Below are 20,805 nucleotides of genomic sequence, written 5' to 3' on the forward strand. Positions count from 1 at the left end.
ACTGTATAGAGCTTCTCAATCTTTGGCTGCAAAGAAAACTAGCCAATCTAATCACATGGACCACAGCCTTGTCTAACTCAATGAGTAAAATTTAGTTCAGTTCAGTTCAGTCCCTCAGTCATGTCCAACTCTTTGCGACCCCATGAATTGCAGCACACCAGGCCTCTCTGTCCATCACCAACTCCCGGAGTTCACCCAAACTCATGTCCATAGAGTCCACGATGCCATCCAACCATCCCATCCTCTGTTGTTCCCTTCTTCTCCTCCCCCAATCCCTCCCACCATCAGTCTTTTCCAATGAGTCAACTCTTTGCATCAGATAGCCAAAGTATTGGAGTTTCAGTTTTAGCATCAGTCCTTCCAAAGAACACCCAGACTGATTTCCTTTGGAATGGACTGGTTGGATTTCCTTGCAGTCCAAGGACTCTCAAGAGTCTTCTCCAACACCACAGGTCAAAAGCATCAATTCTTCAGCACTCAGCTTTCTTCACAGTCCAACTCTCAATGGACCTTTGTTGGCAAAGTAATGTCTCTGCTTTTCAATATGCTGTCTAGGTTGGTCATAACTTTCCTTCCAAGGAGTAAGCGTCTTTTAATTTCATGGCTGCAATCACCATCTACAGTGATTTTGGAGCCCAGAAAAATAAAGTCTGACACTGTTTCCACATGTATTTCCCATGGAGTGATGGGACCGAATGACATGATCTTCATTTTCTGAATGTTGAGCTTTAAGCCAACTTTTTTCACTCTCCTCTTTCACTTTCATCAAGAGGCTTTTTAGTTCCTCTTCACTTTCTGCCATAAGGGTGCTGTCATCTGCCTATCTGAGGTTGTTGATATTTCTTCTGGCAATCTTGATTCCAGCTTGTGCTTCTTCCAGCCCAGTGTTTCTCATGATGTACTCTGCATAGAAGATAAATAAGCAGGGTGACAATATACAGCCTTGAGTACTCCTTTTCCTATTTGGAAACAGTCTGTTGTTCAATGTCCAGTTCTAATTGTTGCTTCCTGACCTGCAGATAGGTTTCTCAAGAGGCAGGTCAGGTAGTCTGGTATTCCCATCTCTTTCAGAATTTTCCAGTTTATTGTGATCCACACAGTCAAAGGCTTTGGTATAGTCAGTAAAGCAGAAATATATGTTTTTCTGGAATATCTTTGCTTTTTCCATGATCCAGCAGATGTTGGCAATTTAATCTCTGGTTCCTCTGCCTTTTCTAAAACCAGCTTGAACATCTGGAAGTTTACATTTCACATATTGCTGAAGCCTGGCTTGAAGAACTTTGAGCATTATTTTACTAGCATGTGAGATGAGTGCAACTGTGCGGTAGTTTGAGCATTCTTTGGCATTGCCTTTCTATGACTAAAATTAAGACAGCTTAAACCTCATCAACAGTAATGCGCTCTTCTAGAAGCCAGAATTAATGGTCATGGGGAGTGAATGATATCTGTAATAATCATTTGGACAGGCGGTTGGAAAATAAGTATTGGTCATGTGTCTCCAAGATGGTATTGATCAGACAACATGCAGTCCACTTGGAAATGTTTACTGCATGGGATGCACATGTATCAGGTAAATAGCCACTAAGCTTAGTCAACCAGATCTTCACAAGCTTCCTGTGCCATGTTCCCAGGTTTGTTTGACTTCTCATACAAGTTTACCTGTAATCAGCCTTCAGTCTCATCAGATTCTTGGCAGCTTTAGGAGTCATTTAGTTTAACCTCTTCTCAAAGAGGAATGTTCCCAGAGTTCTCATCATTTCTTATCCAGACCCACCATCAGTGATTTTTTTTTAAAATAAACTTGTTTTATCAGTCCATGAGCAAACCTTCCTGCCTACAGCTTCAGTCCCAAGATTAAGATAAACTTTTCAGGCCTCTTTTAAGCCTCTTGAAACTCAAATTCACTTTTATAAGGTAAATGGTTAATGTTCTTATAACTTTCTCTCTCTTGCTCCATGCTCAATCACATCTGACTCTTTGTGATGCTTTGGACTACAGCCCGCCAGACTCCTCTGTCCATGGAATTTCTCAGGCAAGAAAACTGGAGTGGGTTACCATTTCCTACATCAGGGGATCTTCCCGACCCAAGGATTGAACTTCCATCTCCTGCACTGCAGACGATTCTTTACAATTGAGCCATTGGGAAGCCCTCTCACAACTTTATTTGGCCTTAATTGAGGGGAAGGAAAATGACACAGTTATTGTTTTAATTTCTTTATTTATCAATAGTATCCAAAAAAAGAATCAAGAGTTACAAAAACAAGTTAAATGCAATATGGAAGCCTACTAAATACAAATACATTTCACAAACACACAGGCAAAAGAAACCTGTCCAAATTTGCTTCTTGAAATTTGACTATTTAAAAACATAAATGTAAAGGAAAGACATTCAGACAGGTCCAAATGGTCTTATTAGCAGGTGGAGGAGCCCTGCTTTCCAAAAACAGTGATGGAGTCCAGAGCCATGGCATGTGAGAAGGTTTCCATGGACACTGAATCTTAACAGATGCTATAATGTCTTTATAAAAACCATAGACACACAGAGAAAGCCCAAGGAAGCTTGCAGTCTAAGCCCTGTGCTTTTAGAGAGCTGGAGGAACTGAACCTGATTTAATTCTGTTTATTTGCTCCATGCAAAGCTCTATGCAAGACTCCCCAAACTAGGCTATTTAGCAGCTTTCTGTGAATGATCATCATCATGTGACTCTATGGTGCCGACAGCAGCTTCCCTATTTACAGGAGGAATGCAGGTTAGGGTCAACATCGCAGGGTAGGGTCATCTTGGATGGCAGCCACTGACCTAAAGGTAACAGGTGAGGAGACATTCTGCCTTCTTGCTTTAAACAGACTGGTACTCCCGCCCTCTCTTCTGGTGTTCAAGGGCTGGCAAAACTTGGTCAAGATGTGCTGTTGGGAGCTCTCCAAGGCACTTTGACATGGAGGTGCATTTCAAACTGTATAAGTTGGGTTGGAAGAGAGCTTTTAAGTGGGATGATTTAACAAAAACTCAGAATTCTAAACAAAGTGGAATGTTCTTCTTTCAAAGGAGAAAAAGGAAACCTGGTTAGAAGGAATTACATTTTCAGCACAACTTTCTCAGAGTTGCCTGTGCAATACGGCCCACATGATTTCCCTCTGGTGGTCTGTAATCTGCTTTCTGAAAATGAGATCTTATGTCAAGTTTTTAATTTTGTTATTCTAAATGCATCTTAAACATGGTATTGCGCGGGGTTAATTATCACAAGGGTCAAAAGACACAGAAATGACTGACTTCTCCCCAGTCACACTTTTAGGATTTGATTCCACTTTTTTCCCTGTCTTAAAATGTAAACCTTCTTTTCCCCTCATCTCTAAAGGGAGAGTCCTTTTTCTTCCCAAGAAGGTTAAAGATGAACTGCAAAAGCAAAGACAAAGAAGTGGTTCTCTTTCTCACTCTCTTCCTGGGTAGGCTTTACTTGAGGGCTCTACATCATAGCACAACCCGTGGGGCCATTCAGACCGAGGTCAAATTTGGTCATCTGATTCTTACATAAAAACAAGGTTTCATTTATCCTAAGGAGGAGAAAAATCATCTTCTCCTTCTGGACCTATTACCAGAATCACAGAATTTACAGTTCCTCAAATCAAGTTTAATGCATTCCTACCTGTTCACTGAGGAAACTAAGGCCCAGAAACAGGAAGAGATGGGCCAGAGTCACTCTCCTACTTAGTGCAGGATCAACGAGCATATTGATAGGCTGGGAACTAAGTCTTGCTTAGCTGCGCTTGTTTCCATCCTTTGGAATACTGATTTGTATGGCTCTATCAGAATAAATGAAAACAAGTTAGCGTTGTGGATCTTAAAGGCTTTGTGTGGGGATACTTCTCATGGCTTCTGTCTGAGGCACTCCCTGCTCCTCTGGCAGACTACAGACCCACTGGAAACCATAGGAGAATTCCAGGCTGCATGTGGCAGGGTGGGGAGATGTCTGGGTGATAGCATCTCTGCACAAGGAAGAAGCCCAAACTCTCCCATCTCTGAAATGCAGGACTAATGAAAAATAATTACAAAAGCTTAATTTCTAGTTAAGAAAATAAAATATTAAACAACAACAATAATATAATGATAATAATTGAAGAATGAAATCAACTTGCCAAAAAAAAGTTTACAGAAAAATAGCACCTTTGGTAAAAAGTATTTTAAAAATTTGGTTAGATCTCTAAGGGGCTCAAAGTCTACAAGTATCTGCATCATTTGGGGGCACCCTCTCTCAGACACTGGGGAACTAGCAGGATGGCCGTGTGTCTAGAGCCAGCGGCTGGGGCCTTGAGGAGAAGCACAGATGCTAGAGGTCTGTTACGCTGATGGTGGCAGGAAGGGCTGGAAGCAGAATGCCGTCTTCTTCTCTGAGTTTCCCAATTCCCTCCTCTGGGGACAGCCTGCTCAGCTCTCTCTCACTGCCTGCACTCCCTGCAGCATGTTCACAGCTGTGCTATACTCAGAAGGGTTCCAGATCTGGGTCCACTCTCCCAATCCTGATGCAGTTTCCTTACTTGCCTCCGGCCCCTGAGCACACTGACAGCTTCTCCCAAAACACTCCTAGAAATGAAGGCTCTGGCCTTTCCCCTCCTAGCCAGCCACCCCCATTTCCTTTATTGCAAAACAAATAGACAAAATAAAACTCATTGCTATATAAGCAAATACAGGTGATTTGGCGGTTGTAGCAGACACTTGCATATACTGGACTCAGCGCTGAAACTGAAGAGAAGGTGCCAGGCTCCGGACACCATTCCCAGATGCCTCCTCATTAGATCTCTTTGGTGCTCACTCTCTTGGACTTTTCAGCTGTTTCCTTTGAGAGGCAAGAGAAATAAACATAATGAAATATTTTAAAAAATTACTGGCATTTATCTAGTCTTCAAGGCCAGCATTCACAGAAACATGCTCATGCTGAATTTTGGTTCTGTTTACTTGTCTATCTCCTCCACAGATGATGAACAACTTGAGGGCAAGGATCATGTCTTACCATGACACAGCTGCATAGGGCTGTGGCTAAATTAAGAGCTGACTCTAAACTCCTATGAAACAATAAGGTCAGACATTATTATATTCATTTAAAAAATGAAGAAAGGATGCTACATGGAAGTGCTACAAAATGTTTTGAATCCAAGTTTAGAGAAGCATTGAGAGGGACAGGCTCTGGAAGCAGACTGCCTGAGCTTGAATCATAGCTGTGCAACTTTCTGGGGGACTCGGGCATTATTATGAAACCTTCTGAGCCTCAATGTCTTCAACTACAAAATAAGGGTAATAAAGTAAATACTACCTCTTATAACAGTGGCAAATGTCTCCAAAGAAGACATTCTTACAGCCAAGAAGCACATAAGAAGACGCGTGACATCATTAAGCATTAGGGAAATGAAAATCAAAATACGATGAGATGTCATTTCACACCCACTAGGATGTCTAATAAAAAATAACCACAATGAAAAATGATGGTGAGTTTGTGAGAAATTGGAATATGACTGGTTAGGATATAAAATAGTATAGTCACTTTGGAAAACAATCTGGCAGTTTATTAAAAGATTAAACACAAAGTTAGCCTGTGATCCAGCAATCCCACTCCTTAGGTACATACCCAAGAGAAGTGAAAACATACGTCCACAGAGAAACTTGTAGAAGAATGTTTACAGCAGTATCATTCATCATAGTCAGAAAGTAGAAGCAAACTGAATATATACCAACTGATGAATGGATATACAAAATGTGGTATATCTATCCATGAAATGTTCTTTATTCATAAAAAGGAATGAAGTCTTGATTCACGCTACAATAAGGATAAACCTTGAAAACAGTACACTAAATGAAAAAAGTCAGACAGAAAAAGCCATATATTGTATGATTCCAATTATTTGTGTCCATAATAGGCAAATCTATAGAAACAGAAAATATAATAGTGGTTGCCAGGGGCTGAGAGAGGAGAGAATATAAGTGACTTCTAATGGGTTTGGTGTTTCTTTTGGGGATGATGAAAATGATCTGGAAATAGACAGTGGTAATGGCTGACAATCTTGTGAATACATTAAAAACCATCTGATTGTATACTTTTAAAAGGGTGAGTTTTATGGTATGTGAATTACATCTCAATAAAAAATTAAATAGGGAATAAAAAACAGTGTTTGGCATCTAGTAGGCACTGTCAGCGGAAAAGGCGATGGCACCTGACTCCAGCACTCTTGCCTGGAAAATCCCATGGACGGAGGAGCCTGGTGGGCTGCAGTCCATGGGGTCGCGAAGAGTCAGACACGACTGAAGCGACTTAGCAGCAGCAGCAGCAGCAGGCACTGTCAGTGCCCCATCCATAGCCCTTGTCTTCAACATTTCAGTACACTGGCCTGGCTTCTTACTGCCAGCACCTGCATCTTTTTGCCTGAGGCTTTCTCTGGCTGCTGAAGCCTGCTCTGCCCACACACGCTGACAGGCCAGAAATGCCAGGGAATTCATGTTTGCTGGTGGCGGCTCTCAGCCAGTGGCTGCTGGGAGCTCATGCAGGCACAGCCCGGCTCCCTGCCCCCTTTGCACTAACTGTTCCCAGAGTTCTGTAACAGGACTAAGCTCCACTTGCCCCCAGTGGTAATGTGCCAGAATACACACTCATTATTTCTTCCCTCCTTGGGCTCACTTCCCAACTCCCCTTCTGGTGTTTCCTGGGGACTTCCTCCCAAATAAACTGTTTGTACTTGAGTTCTTACCTTAGCGTCTGCTTCTGAGGCAACTGACATAAAACGGACAAACTACATAATGTTAGCTATTATAACTCACTCCCCACTGTCTACTCTGATCATTTTTCCACCCTAGATGAAAGGAATTCCTATTAAGTGTTTTTTGCTTTTGTGGGTTTATACTAATCTGGAAGAAGCTCAAGGCTGCTGAAATATGAAAAAGCCAAGGACTAGGAGCTTCTGCATCTGTTTAAAAAACTGACATGAGGTTTCTACACTATCAGTGACAAAATGCACATGAAAAACCATCAATAAATATGAGCAATTACTATTAATACAAATAATTTTTGATTCTCAAGTCACATATTTCATCTCAATAGTTCCTGTGAGCATTACATTGCTTAAAAACTTATATGTCAGAGAGAAGGCTTGTATTACCAGACCCAGTTTACAGACAGATGACTCAAGGAACAATATCCTTTGTTAGGACTACAGGTAAACCAGTGGAAAAACAGTCCTAGGAGTCTAGCTCATCTAGATTTTCTCTCTAGGCCCTCAATAACATATTTCTCGCCAAGAAAGCCTTCAACTTAATGACATAGAACCTGAACAGAATTCTTATTATCCTTTCAAGTCTCTAGGAAACAGAATCTCTAAGTTCTCAGGCTGTGTTCTAGCCAGCTTGGCATTTAACAAATCCTTTCTGCTACAGTCTAAATTCACTAATTTCATGCTCCCTGAGAGCCAATTATATACAGCAGTGTTCATAAGTTCATAAGTGAAAGTTGCTCAGTCAGACTCTTTGTGACCCCATGGACTATACAGTCCATGGAATTCTCCAGGCCAGAATACTGGAGTGGGTAGCCTCTCCCTTCTCCAGGGGATCTTCCCAACCCAGGGATCAAACCCAGGTCTCCTGCATTGCAGGCAGATTCTTTACCAGCTGAGTCACCAGGGAAGCCCAAGAATGCTGGAGTGGGTAGCCTATCCCTTCTGTAGTGGATCTTCCGGACCCAGGAATTGAACCAGGGTCTCCTGCATTGCAGGCGAATTCTTTACCAACTGAGCTATCAGGGAAGCCCATTATACAGCAGACCCTGTGCTAAATGCAGGGCTACACTGGTGAGCAGGTCACAGAGCCTGCTCTCAAGGAGCTCACAGCCTTTGGGTCTGGGCACTGGTCATGACAAGAAATAGGAATGCTTCTTTAGACCATGCTTATTTGCAAACCACCACCCACCTGATTCTAACTTATAGAGCAATTTACCAAGTTGTAATCTACATCTGCTGGGGCATATTGGCTCTACAAGGACTCTGGCAGGGAACTATCTGTATCATGATCTACATGACACAGGTATATAGGTGTGTCGTTCGGGACCTACTGTAAGGAACAGAGCACATGTCCTTGGTCACCTGGGGCATTAGGCAGTGTCTGCGTGGAGGATGGGCCTGGTGGTGACAGGGCTACCTAAACCAGCAACTTACCTGGTGCTTTTGAAGCTCCTGGACATATCTAGTCATTTCCTCCTCTGCCTGGGTCTGGGCCCCCTTCTGATTCTTTCCTATAAGAAGAATCAAGGCTCAGAGCAGTGGTAGCTGTTAGAGATCCCTCCAATACCTACCTTTTAGGCTTTCAAATTCATCTCCCATTTAACTTATGGAAGGAGAAATGAAATACTCACATTTCTCTGAATATAAAGTGTCCCAGGGAAATGGACACCTCCAAAGTAACATGCTTGGGTAGTAAGTGACTGGGCCAGGGCTCAAATCTAGGCTAAGTGGGGAGGGTGTGGAGCTAGAGTTCTAGAAACCTTTTCTGAAAGATCTCTTGGTAGAACTGTGCTAGTGGTGATGCTGGCTTGGGCACTGCTCCCCCTTCCCCAGATGTCTGATGTCTCCCAACCTGCCCTGCCCACGTCTCAACTATTTCAACTTTCTCTTTTTTTAGGCTTACCCAATCCTGCTAATTCAAACATGCTTATGAACATGTCTCCTTTTCCTGCCGGGCATAGATGACAAGAAGTCATTTTGCCTTCCAATCACCTTAGTCTTTGACATAGAGGATTTCCTAAGCTGTCATAAGGATTAAGTGGGTTAAAATGTAAAGTGCTTAGAAGAAATGCATGCATGCGTGTGTGTGTGTGTGCTCAGTTGTGTGTGTGTGTGCTCAGTTGTGTCCCACTCTTCGTGACCGCAAGGGCTGTAGCCTACGAGGCTCCTCTGTCCATGGAATTTCCCATGCAAGGAAACTGGAGTGGGTTGCCATTTCCTACTCCAAGAAATGCACGTAATTCTCACTAATAAGTGTTTGCTTTCCTTTCTACTTTTACCACTCTAATCTCTTACCAACACTTGATCTTGCCCTGGGTCTTGAATCTTTCTTATTCCCAACCTCTGGAGTGACTTTCTAACATAGCACATCTAGCGTAAGTGCTGTGCCCTCAAGGCTGCTCTCTGGGAGCCCTGACGGTCCAAATGTGAGTGGGTCTCTTGCCCTCCAGTTTCTTTTCTCCCAGCCACTGCACTCTTCCCCAACATCCCCACCCTGACTTCTCTCATGGCGATTCATGAAGACAGCACTCTCCCTACCGTCCCTTCTTTCTCACCGTCACAGGTCATGGCTGTGCAGACCCAGTTTCCACAGGCACACACACAGCGGTTACAGTCCACCTCGGTCTCAGCTCCATCGGCATACGTTTCATCCTCCAGGGCACACTCTGTGTGACCAGAAATGAGGGGCAAAGGTTTAGGGTGAGGGTGGAACAGGACATCCTGGCTACCGTCTGTGCACCTTACCACCTTCCAGATAAGACCTGCTTGTCCCTCAGAGGCACGATAACTGAACAAATGCCTCTATCAACCCAAAGATTTTCGGACCTGAACCTCAGCATGGAGATGATGGGCTGGGGCCCAGTCTAGAATCACGGAAGGGAATTTTCTTGGTAAGCTCTGGAGAGTTCCACAGTCTCCTCTATCTTGGCCCCCTCCAAATAACCCCAACTCCCTACAAGCCGCTATTTCTTAGATTAGGCATACTCTTCTCTGGAGGGTTGAAGGATGGGTTGAGGCACTTGAGGAACTCTTGGAAGCTGAGTTTCCAGTCAGCATTTTCATCAGACAGTTCAATGAGAGCATCAACACAGAGTCCTCTGAAAAGAAAACACAGGAGAAACGTGTTGGCAAGACCTCAGCTTCCCTCCTGAAGGAATCAAGCATCAGGATTACATACACCTGGGCCTCTGAAGGTGGCCCATATTTAAAGAGAAAGTTTCTACACTGACCTTCTACAACCATCATGTATCCTGACTCCAGTAAGCTTCCAACCTTTAGTTTATTATATGGGATATCAGATCATTCAAGTTTTTCAAATGATACTCCCAAGATGACTGAAGCTTCCTGGATGGTTTTGTCCACTTGGATTGACAAATGTTTCACCATCTGCACATACCTTCCACTATCAATTGCCTCCCCTGCTCCAGGTATAATGTATCAAGTCAACCGAACTAGAAAGATCAAATAAAAGTGGTAGGAACAGATGACATGAAAAGAATGTGTGATTTGAAAGAATATGAGTTTGAAACCAGCAGCACCACTATCATCCTTTTATTATACAAAGAGACCTTTCAGAAAAGTTTTCTAGAACTCCAGCTCCCTCTGTCTCCCCTTGGCCTGGGTTTGAGCCCTGGCTCAATCACTTACAACCCAAATGGCCTTGAGCTAGTTATTCAACCTTCCTGCACCTGTTTGCTTATCTGTGAAATGGGGACAAGCGGCCTTCCGTCACTGCAGTGTTGTAAGGATCAAACGTTGAATTTGTAAAACATTATCTTATTGCAGGTCATCAAAATAAGAAGGATTTACAGGTATTATACTTCAAGGCAATAAGTAAAAGTTCAAAGCTCAGTCATGTCCAACTCTTTGTGACCCCATGGACTGTAGCCCGCCAGGCTCCTCTGTCCATGGGATTTTCCAGGCAAGAATACTGGAGTGGGTTGCCATTTCCTTCTCCAGGGGATCTTCCTGACCCAGGGATCAAACCCAGGTCTCCTGCACTGCAGGAAGACTCCTTACCATCTGAGCCACCAGGGAAGCCTTAAGGCCATGGGTTATCATTAAAAAGGAACCCTAGAATCTGGGTTTCATTCTTTGCATTCTTTTGAACAAACAGGTGTTCTCCTGTTTTCCCTCAGTTGTGTCCGACTCTTTGTGACCCCATGTACTATACAAACCATGGAATTCTCCAGGCCAGAATACTGGAGTGGATAGTCATTCCCTTCTCCAGGGGAATCTTCCCAACCCAGGGATTGAACCCTGGTCTCCCAGATAGCAGGCGGATTCTTTACCAGCTGAGCCACCAGGGAAGCCCTTCCTATTTTTAATTCTTACCAATATACTGGAACCACAGTTAATTTAGGGATTAATTTTTATTAATTCTTAGGGGTTAACTTTATTAATATTTACTTAGGGGTTAATTTTTATTAATTCTTAGGGGGTAATTTTTAATAATGTTTACTCTGGAATAATACCAGAAAAGGAGAGGAACGTGCTCCCATTTGTAACAATTAGGGTTCTCTACATGAAATAGCACTTATTATCTTAAAATCAAATCTAAAGCTATTTTAGACTTATCATTAAATAGAACATTGAAGTAATTCCTTAAGAAAATGAACCATTAAAACATCACCCACAACACTAAGAAACAACTTTGCTCTGACGTGATCATTAATTTTAAAACTACTTTCTTCTATTCCTTGCGAGTTCTGGCCAAAAACACTAACTACTTGATCAGATATCAGTGGTGCTCAATGTATTAGTTCATAATGTTCACGGAAGAGATCAGGACAAAACCCTATTTCGCTTTTTACTTCACATTGACTTTGACACTGGAGGCTCCTTGGCAGGTAGGAAGGGGTTCAAATCCCTTCTTATACAGCCTCCCCTTGTGGGCCTCTCCCTGACCCCTTTATTCCACTCACCTGAGAAGCTTGTTGTTCTCCTGGTCTGCATAGGTGGTGATGTTGATGGCGGTTTCATTTTGCTCCACAAATTTCAGAAATTCGCTGGAGTCCAAGCGAGAGTCACCATTATCAAAGTTCTAGAAAGGAGATGAAGAGATCTTTCTGGAACGTTTTGTAAAACCTCAATTCTATCATCCCTCCACTCAGTTTGGCCCATCTCTGGTTCATCTTGTTTTTAACACAGTCCAAACCTGCTCTGCCCTTCGAGGAACAAAGCCTCGAAGCCCTGGGGCACCCAGAAGGCACCTGTGCCCCAAGATGAGAGACTGAAAGTGTCTGGGCAAAGGCTACTGAGGGCCTTTCAATCCCAGACCCTGATAAGGAAGGCAGCCTGAACCCAGGCCTTTGCTGTCAAGGAGCCTGGGGGTGCTTTGGAGGTCTCTGTAGCCCCATCCCTGGCACTATCCTCCAGACATTCTTGAATTCACTCCATCATCCCATGTTCTCAAACCCTAATGATCATGGAACAACAGACTTGTGAATCAGAATCAGTGTTGGAGCCCAGGATGCCTATTTCTAACAAGTTGCTTGTGAACAGTGATGTAGGCGACCCTCAGAGCTCACTCTGGGAACCACAGGATCATTTCTTGCTGCTTGATTTCCAGCCTTCCTGGCTAGCTCTCAGTGCTTACCTCTCCCATTGGTACCCTTAGCCGACCTCATCAAAGACATAAGGCCCCTGTACGTTATCCACATCAAAAACCTGCCTTGTGGAAGTGGTGCAAAGCCCCCCACCCTGCCGCCGTGTGCTGTGGGCCCCACTGTAGACAGTGCAGGCTGTCCTTGTGGTCCAGCTCACGTTCCATGAGCACAAGGCAAGGCAGAGTGAGCTCAACATTATGCTCCCTTTGGCAAGATGGTCGACTGAGACCTTAGCCACCTGGGACCATTCGGGATGCCCAGGCCCTTGCTGCAGGTGGAGGGCAGCAACTTCAAGGCTCTGATCAAATTCTAATTTAGATACTGCTGCTCTCCAAAATATTTTTAGTGGAAAAAAAATATTTTTTTCAAAATTCCTTCCCTAGGCTGCCTCATTCTGCTACCCTGGGAAATAATCAGCACCCCATGTTACTTTCAACGTGGCTCTCCAGATGGTGGAAGAGTTTCTGGAAGAAAAGGCTGCACAGGTTTCCAGGTAGAAGAGAAAGATACAGCTACTGACTCTGATGCAGGACTATCACATATCATGTATATTCTACTCTAAGGCTGTCAATCTTCTAGTGGCATGTATGACAGTTATGTATAAAACAACTCTGGGGGCCCTTGCTTAATACCTATTTATTATTCTTGTCCTAATTCCTAGGAAAAGATCTCAGATGCTCTCTCATCACTATACTTTTACCCTGGCTCCAGTTTCAGCCCTGTTCACCAGGAATTCAGGGTGTGTGTATGTGTGTGTGAGAGAGAGAGAGAGACAAGGTCATAAAAGGCTCTGTGGCTCTGTGTGTGTGTGTGTGACATGGTCATAAAAGGCTCTTTCTACCCGAGGCCTTCCCCTCTTTACTCTGTTGGGCTTTTGTCTAAAAAATAATTACTGAATCACCAGTTGAGATGAGAGTCTGATTTTGATCTCATTCAAATTCCGATTAGATTTCTTTTGCAACTAATTTGATGTAAGGAATGTCAGCTGGGCTGGAGGGGAATGCACTGGCTCAGAAACAGTCTCTGTGAGATACAGATCGCTTAGCAACAGGCAGCTGTTTGCCTAGTGGGGAGAGGACTCCCTTTGAAGATTGTACCATATGGTTCTTTGATGATCATCAAGTAGATTGTGAAAACCCTATTTTCTCGGAGGACACTTGGAAGAGCGAGCATTGTGTTTGTCACTTATGAGCAAGCTTTCTTGGTTAGGATGAGAATGCTCTAGAGAAAAGGTACTTTCTCCAGGGGCCTTGCAGTTTTTAGACAGGCACCTATGAGAGAAAGTTATTGCCAGAGGGGGTGGAGATGTGTGGGGCCCTGGTCCTTGCTGCTGCTACTGCTGCTGCTGCTGCTAAGTCGCTTCAGTCGTGTCTGACTCTGTGCGACCCCATGGACTGCAGCCTACAAGGCTTCTCCATCCATGGGATTCTCCAGGCAAGAACACTGGAGCCCTTTCCTTCTCCAATGCATGAAAGTGGAAAGTGAAAGTGAAGTCACTCAGTCGTGTCTGACTCTTAGCGACCCCATGGACTGCAGCCTACCAGGCTCCTCCATCCATGGGATTTTCCGGGCATCAGTACTGGAGTGGGGAGCCATTGCCTTCTCCCCCCTGGTCCTTAGGAATCAAATTAATAGCACCTTCCAGTGATGCCCAAGGCATGTTCCATTAAGGGGCCACTATGAACAGTTAAAAGGTCCCAAGAAGTCTCCTGGAAAGTGTCCTGGGCCCCATGGCTCCTGAGCTGTAATGACCAAGCCGAAGTCACTGCTCACGACAGACCCAGCAGGTGCTGTTCACTTGGCTTTCAAAAAATCATTTTCTTTAGTTTCTCCTCCTGTCCAAATCTCCTGGCTCAGCAATGCGTGTTTTTCTGTAGATAAGGAACTACCCCTGCTCCCAGAGCTCCCTGATATGGGAGTGGCTGAGACAGAAGACAGAGAGGGCTGTGCTTTCTCTTCTCAAGCCCCTGGAATCCAGAGAGACCGACTTTCTGCCACAGTGAGAAACTTCTACTTAAATGAAGTCCTAGATGACCAATATCCTATTTCAGTCCAACACCGTATTTCTCCATCTCTGGGCAGGGGGTCCATGATGTCAGTTAACAAGAGGAATCCACAGACGAGGCTGGTGTTGACCACACTTAGTGGCCACAGAGTTGCCTAGAAGTCCCTCATGTGTGTGGGTTGCTTCTGAGTCTGAGCTGGTCAAGCCTAGGACACACCATGGAGGTATGTGAGGGCATCTGAGGATGAGCCTTGGAGGGCCTCTATCCAGAGATGTGACTGTCTGTAAGTGATGGGGGCTTTCGTGGCTATGCGGGAACGCGGGCGCCTGAACATGTGTCTGTGTGTACGACAGTCTCCATGTGGCATGCACACCTCTGCATGTGATGGTGTGTTTCTGTATGTGGTGTTTATCTGAGTGTGATGTACATACGTGTGTATGTTCTTATCAATCAGCTGGAAGAGCGCCCTTAACTTCTTCTTTTAACAACTGTCTCAAGCTCTCTGAAAGACCTCTATGGCATGGCCGCCCTATTCATTGATAAATACTGTTTCCTCCCTCATTTTCCTTTTGGAAAGCAGCATCTCTCCTCCCCACAAGTGGAACAATCTGTTGCTTCAACCAAACACGATGGGAACATCAGTTTCTAGGTTCATGAAGAATCCTGGACCCATGAAATACGAGTCCACTGATTCTCCTCAGATGAAGAGAAACTCTGTAAGCCATGGAGGGTCAAGTTAAAGACTTAGAGAAAAGCCAAACTGGGTGGGAAACAGGCTGAAGTGGCCTGGGTCTGAGAATAGGCAGCCAGCTCTGTGTGCTGGGTTACCTTAAAGTACTTGTCTAGGATTTCACTGTAGTTGCTGCCTTTGGAGAACCAGCCGTCTGGAATGATCTCCGCTTCCAGCCACTGGATGATGCGACGCCGGAGTTCATCGCGGTTGGACTGATAGCAAACGACTGCAGGAAAAGGGGTCGGCTGAGCAGTGAGGACTCCAATGTCACCCAGCACCCCTTAGCTGGTGGGCTCAGTGCCTGGGGATCTGGTATGTGTCATCTCACTGAATTTTCACAGCAACCCAGGGAAACAGGACTATTACACACATTTACAAAGGAGTCAATCCAGGATACTGGATTGTATCTACCCAGGATTCAAGCCCATGTCTAAAAAATTTATACAGTTTGAGATAGTTGAAACAGAGATTATGCTTAGTTGAGAAAAAAGTAAAAAGAAAAATAAAGGATATTTTCACTAACTTTAGAAAGCCAAGAGGGAAAAAAAAAATCAATCAATCAATCAATAGAACAGCTCTTTTGGTTCATAGATGAGCTGAATTAATAATGAATAAGAGAGAACATTACAATTCTTTACGCCACTGGATTTTTGATTCTTTCTATATAGCTTTTCCCTCTTTCCCACTTAAAAACTTCTACCATTTAAAATTTTATCCTATATTATAAACAACAGAAAATGAGGTTGGGGAAGGGCATGTTGAAGCCCTGCTCTGGACAGCTGTTTGTTGTAAGCCACATGGCAACAACAGGTGAGGCTGAAAGTCTAGTGGACTGGGAGGCAGAGAAGGGAAAGCTTTGGCAAAAGGGAATTCCCAACATATGTTGGGATGTAAAAAGGGCACTGAGCCAGGGAAATAAAACTGTGGGCACTTTTCCCCACTCTGGCACTTTCTGGCTGTGTGACTCAGGGAAATTCACTTAACCTCTCTGAGTCTCAATTTCCTCATCTATAAGGTAATTATAGTAACTACTTCACAAGGTTACATGAGGATCTAAGGAAAAGTATATGCTAAAGGAGTCTGTAGCTATAAATCGATGAAATCTTAAATTTGTATTCATTGAAAACCATGGAAGAAGATCTGCCATTTCCAATTATCCCCTTTCCAAACCAGCTGTGCCTCCTGATTCTGCTTGTCCCGTGACACCCACAGGTCTCACAGGGCACTGAAGGAGGGACTCAGTGGCTTTTCCATCCTTGCAGTTCAATCATTACTCAGCAAAAATGAAAAACACAGCCAACACTCTGATCCAATCAGCTGCTTTCCATGGCAAGTACCAAAAAATGCAGTACTGCAGCTTTTCTGAACTATGTTGAGGAGCAACCAGTTCTGGGTCACAAGCTCTGACACATTAAAGATCTTGTGAGCTTTGCGGGTAGGGATTGTGGAACATGGAATTTCCATCATGAAAAGAATTTCCACCCTAAATGCACACTGTAGAAAAAAAGAGGTACTCACCTGGGCTGGCAGAAGGACTTACAGATTTCTTCTCTGTAAGACAAAAGGAGAAAATGCATAACATAAAGTGAAGAAAAAAGAAAATTCTATGTATTGCTAGGGTTAAAACTGCCCATATTAAGGGGCCACTTATATCTTTTCATCATTTTGTCTTGAATCCTTGTCTCCTCTCCTTCCAAGTCCCAAGTATGGTGATCATTTCTTTCCTGCTTTGTTTGAATTTTGAGGCCACTGAGCTGCCCTCCTGATATCACACCTCCTTTTGTTAGATTGAGGGGTGGGGGGCTGCTGGGACTTTGAGAATTCATACAGAATCATTACGGACAAAGAAATGCAATGGAGACCAACATGTGGGAAACAGCTTCTTCTTTCTCCAGAGAAGTTCAAGGCTAGGCAGGAGGCTGATGTCTAATTAGCAACAAGCTTAGAATCCCTTCCCTTTTACTCTGATAGCAGTGGTTTGAGTGTAAATTAGAGGAACTATATCATCAGGGCTGAAAGGTACCCAAATTTAAAAAGCACAAGATATGTGAAATTACCTGCTTTCTAAAGAGGTACAGAATTCAGCTAAATACTACCACACTATTGATTGTTGATGTGGTCCATATCCACTATCCTTCTCCAGACAGTGTGGGAAGCCACCTGGGGGGTCTGAGGCAGGAAGGGCAGGGTAGAAGCAGGGCCACCCAGGGCAAACCCAGCAGGCTCATGAGCACCAAGGGGATGCCTCTCTAAGCAACTGGGTGGTCCCCACAGCTTTGGGCACTATGTTCGGGGTGGAAAGAACTCCAGGAGGCCAAGCCACACTGCTCCTTCTCTGGCTCCCTGGCTGGAGCTGCAACATGGGATGAGAGCACCATTTACCTTTGCAGTGTCCATCATAATCGACCTGGATTTTGGATCCAGTGAGGCAGGCATCTCTATGCAGCTCACAGTGGTTGAGGTAGGTCTTGCCATTGCTGCCACACACAGGCCTCTTGTGAGGTTTGCATTGCTGAAACAGATAGTGGAGGATGCTGGTACAGTCAAGGCTGAGTCTGTGTGTGCGCCACACACACACACACACACACACACACACACACACACAGCCATCTTGTGAGGCGTCCTCCCCAGCAGAGATGACTTCTACCCTGCCAGGGCACAGGGAGCCTCAGCTCTGGCATCAGTGACCCTACCCTACTCAGTGTTGGAGGGATTACATCACCTTGCAGTCCCTCATGGTGCTCTGTGCCGATCCTGGCCCTGGGTCATCTCTTCTATTCAGTGAAAAGAAATACCCACTCCTTGACCCCAATCCTATCAAATTAGCAGGAAGGGCATTTTGTCAGAAGTCAGGAATCTGGATTATCTGTCACTTTATCACTTTGTAGAAAGTCATTCAATGTCTGGATATTGAAAAACCCCTTAAAATTCCAAAATTTTATGACACAAAACAGCCAGAGCTGGAAATATGGAAACATTGAAAGGAATGTTTCCACAGCCCCCAACCCCCATTACCCCAATTCTTCAATTATTTCAGGGTCTAGCTATAAGAATCTTTGCTCTGTTGCTTTATTTAGTATTTTGTTTTTCTCCTAATCTCACAACGGTTGTTTTCAGGCAGGGGGAGGGGGTGCCAGGTCTTTGTGAAGTGGGACAGAGGATCCTTCTGGACCAGGAAATGGACTAAAGTTCACTTGGCAGCTTGATTCTACTTTGGCTATTAAAGTGCCACAGTGACAGGCAAGCTTAGTTTCTTTACACTTCTGTGGTTTTTGAAAGGGGGAAGGGGTAAGCAAGTTCTGCTTAGACCTAATAAAGACATTAAAACAAAACAGAGTAGATATGGTGAAAGAACATAGGACCCTGGAACTGAAGGCAGGTCAACCTCTCCAATTTATAGACTGGAAAACCAAAGCCCAGAGAGACAAACTTCACTTAACCAATATTTATCATTGGGTTATTAAGATCACCCACTGGGCAAAGCAACTTGGGCCCTGAGCAAAGCCAAACATGGTCGGTCTTCAGGGCATCCAGCGGCAATTAATTTGCTTAAAATCACACAATGGTATGTGGCCAAGTTGAGGTTAAGTTTCTGGACCCTAAATGGCCACAGAGTGGCCGGGTACACCACTAGTGAGGACCTTCCAGAATCCTTAATGGATCTGGTTTGCAAGTTTTTGAGTTGAGACTTCCTTTCTGGGACAATGGGTCGGGATCCTTCAACTGGTTACTAAAGTGGGTGAATTAACTTGCAGCAATATGGATGAATCCAGTCTTGGGTTCTTCTGACAGAAAGAGGGGAAAAAGGCACACATCCAAGCTGTTTATGTTCGCCAAGAGAGAGAATTCTGCCTACAAAAGAAGTATTTCTCAAAAGCTCACTTTGTTTTTTAAATTTCATTAAAAACAAAACCAAACCTGAAAAATCTGCATTCCAGCTAGTATTTTAAAATGTGCATATCCTTGACCTAGCAAGCCTAGGACTCAACCTAACAAGTGGGACTCAATCCTATAGAAATAAAGGCAACAGCATGTAAGAATATTTGGCCAAAGACATTACTGTTTATAATGGTAAACAACCGGAATGTCCATCTGTGGGAAAATGATTACATAAATCTGGTTCTTTTATATCACTAAATATAACTGAGCTATTACAAAATGAGAACTATATGTGCTGACCCATAGAGGGTTGTGTTACATATTAAAGAGTACAAGACGCAAGTTGCATATATCTAGATCTGTCTACATTATGATCTCATTTTTGCATAAAATAGGGGGAAACTCTATATATTTATAGTGCAGAGAAACAAAAAAAACTATGTGGAACAAATATACACAAACTATTAACACTGATTACCTCAGACTAAGGGGATTTGAAGGTTATGGGGGGAGATTATTAACTTTATCTTTGCATAAATGTCTTATGTATCACTTATAAAAAGCAATTGTTAATTTTGTAATTTGAAAATCTTATAAAGCTAAATAATTTTTAAAAGGAAAAAAATCCCTACATTCACATCTGATTTTTAACCTCTGAGATAAAAAGTTCACGTCTTTCAGAGAGTCAAGGTGTGCTTTTATAAAGATGACAAAATCTTTGGCTCTGCTCAGTAGACGGGTAGCTCCAGTGAGGTAACCACATGGCCTTGGCCACCATCCTCTGGCTCTCGCCCGCAGTTCTTACCTCGATGCAGAGGCAGGTAGGCTCTCCTTTCTCTGTGACTGCACATTCCCGGCCAGCTCCACAAAACACATTGGCACAGATCTTGGATTTGCTCCTTACTTGCTCCTGAAACACAAAGCCATCAGGGAAACACAGTCCATGGGAGGAGCCCGTCTCTGGATGAGTCAATGGTGGTGATTATCTCTCAGGCTTGGGTGTGGTCCAGTCGAGGCTCCTGGTGCTGAAGGGTCCTGCACAGCCAGAAGTTCTCCCTGACAGCCGGCATCAGTCTTGCTAGCACTGCTCCTGCCCAGGCCCAGCTGCCTATGAATCCCTAAGACTGTTTCTCAAAGAGCAAGTGCATCTTTCTAGCAAGCTTCCTTTCTTCTGAAAATGTTTACTGAACACCCATTAAATGCTAGTACTAGGCTAAGGACTGGAGATATAAAGGCACAGTCCTTGTCCTCAAGAAGTTCCAGGGCTATCCAAGGAGACACAATAAAGAGACATCTAGAAAGCAGTGGGGAAGTGTAACAGGACGGCAAGACTCAAACAAGGCTTTCTGAAGACAGGTTGCCTTCACTGACTCCTAAAGGATGACAAGAATAAGCCAGGCACAAATGGAAATGCTTGAGAGAAAATATAGGTATCTGAAGGACCAAAAATCTCACTGAGTAGTGTTCAAGACACTGCCATCTCAAAAGGCAAAAGAAGGATGGCTAAGCCATAGGAAACATGCATCTGCTGTTATTCACATGGTCTCATGCAGCCCCTGTCCAAGTCTGCCTCCAACTTTAAGATCAAGAGGGCTGAAGAATCACCTGACAGAGAGAATTGTTCTCAAACCACTTGTGGTCAGACACTCATGTTCAGACACATGCAGCAGAACTGACAAGGCAGGGAATGGTCCCAGTCTATGCCACTGAGAATGTGGATGTCCATAGGCACTAACCTGTCAGTGACACAGTCCTTCCCTCATATTAATTGGTGGCAGAAAGCCAGCCCCACCTCATCTGCCGCTCAGGCCAGTGGTAGTGGAGG

The 20,805-nt window shown here is 44.0% G+C and overlaps 1 protein-coding gene across 2 annotated transcripts in view; it reads right to left on the reverse strand.

Moving 5' to 3' along the window:
- Positions 1-2,838: 2,838 nt before the first annotated feature.
- Positions 2,839-20,805, reverse strand: part of FSTL1 (follistatin like 1) — a 56,201-nt gene continuing 38,234 nt past the window's right edge. The window contains exons 3-11 of one of the 2 annotated variants that reach the window (XM_061400126.1): positions 19,786-19,890; positions 17,484-17,613; positions 16,620-16,652; positions 15,197-15,327; positions 11,679-11,797; positions 9,739-9,851; positions 9,309-9,419; positions 8,188-8,264; positions 2,839-4,832 (exon numbers count right to left, since the gene is read on the reverse strand). In XM_061400126.1, coding sequence (XP_061256110.1) covers positions 4,788-4,832; positions 8,188-8,264; positions 9,309-9,419; positions 9,739-9,851; positions 11,679-11,797; positions 15,197-15,327; positions 16,620-16,652; positions 17,484-17,613; positions 19,786-19,890 — 864 coding nt within the window. In that variant the 3' untranslated portion in view covers positions 2,839-4,787. The remainder of the gene's footprint in view (positions 4,833-8,187; positions 8,265-9,308; positions 9,420-9,738; positions 9,852-11,678; positions 11,798-15,196; positions 15,328-16,619; positions 16,653-17,483; positions 17,614-19,785; positions 19,891-20,805) is intronic. The other variant, XM_061400223.1, reaches the window with a different exon arrangement.

Source organism: Bos javanicus, chromosome 1 (assembly GCF_032452875.1).
Source record: "Bos javanicus breed banteng chromosome 1, ARS-OSU_banteng_1.0, whole genome shotgun sequence".
NCBI classification, from domain to species: domain Eukaryota; kingdom Metazoa; phylum Chordata; class Mammalia; order Artiodactyla; family Bovidae; genus Bos; species Bos javanicus.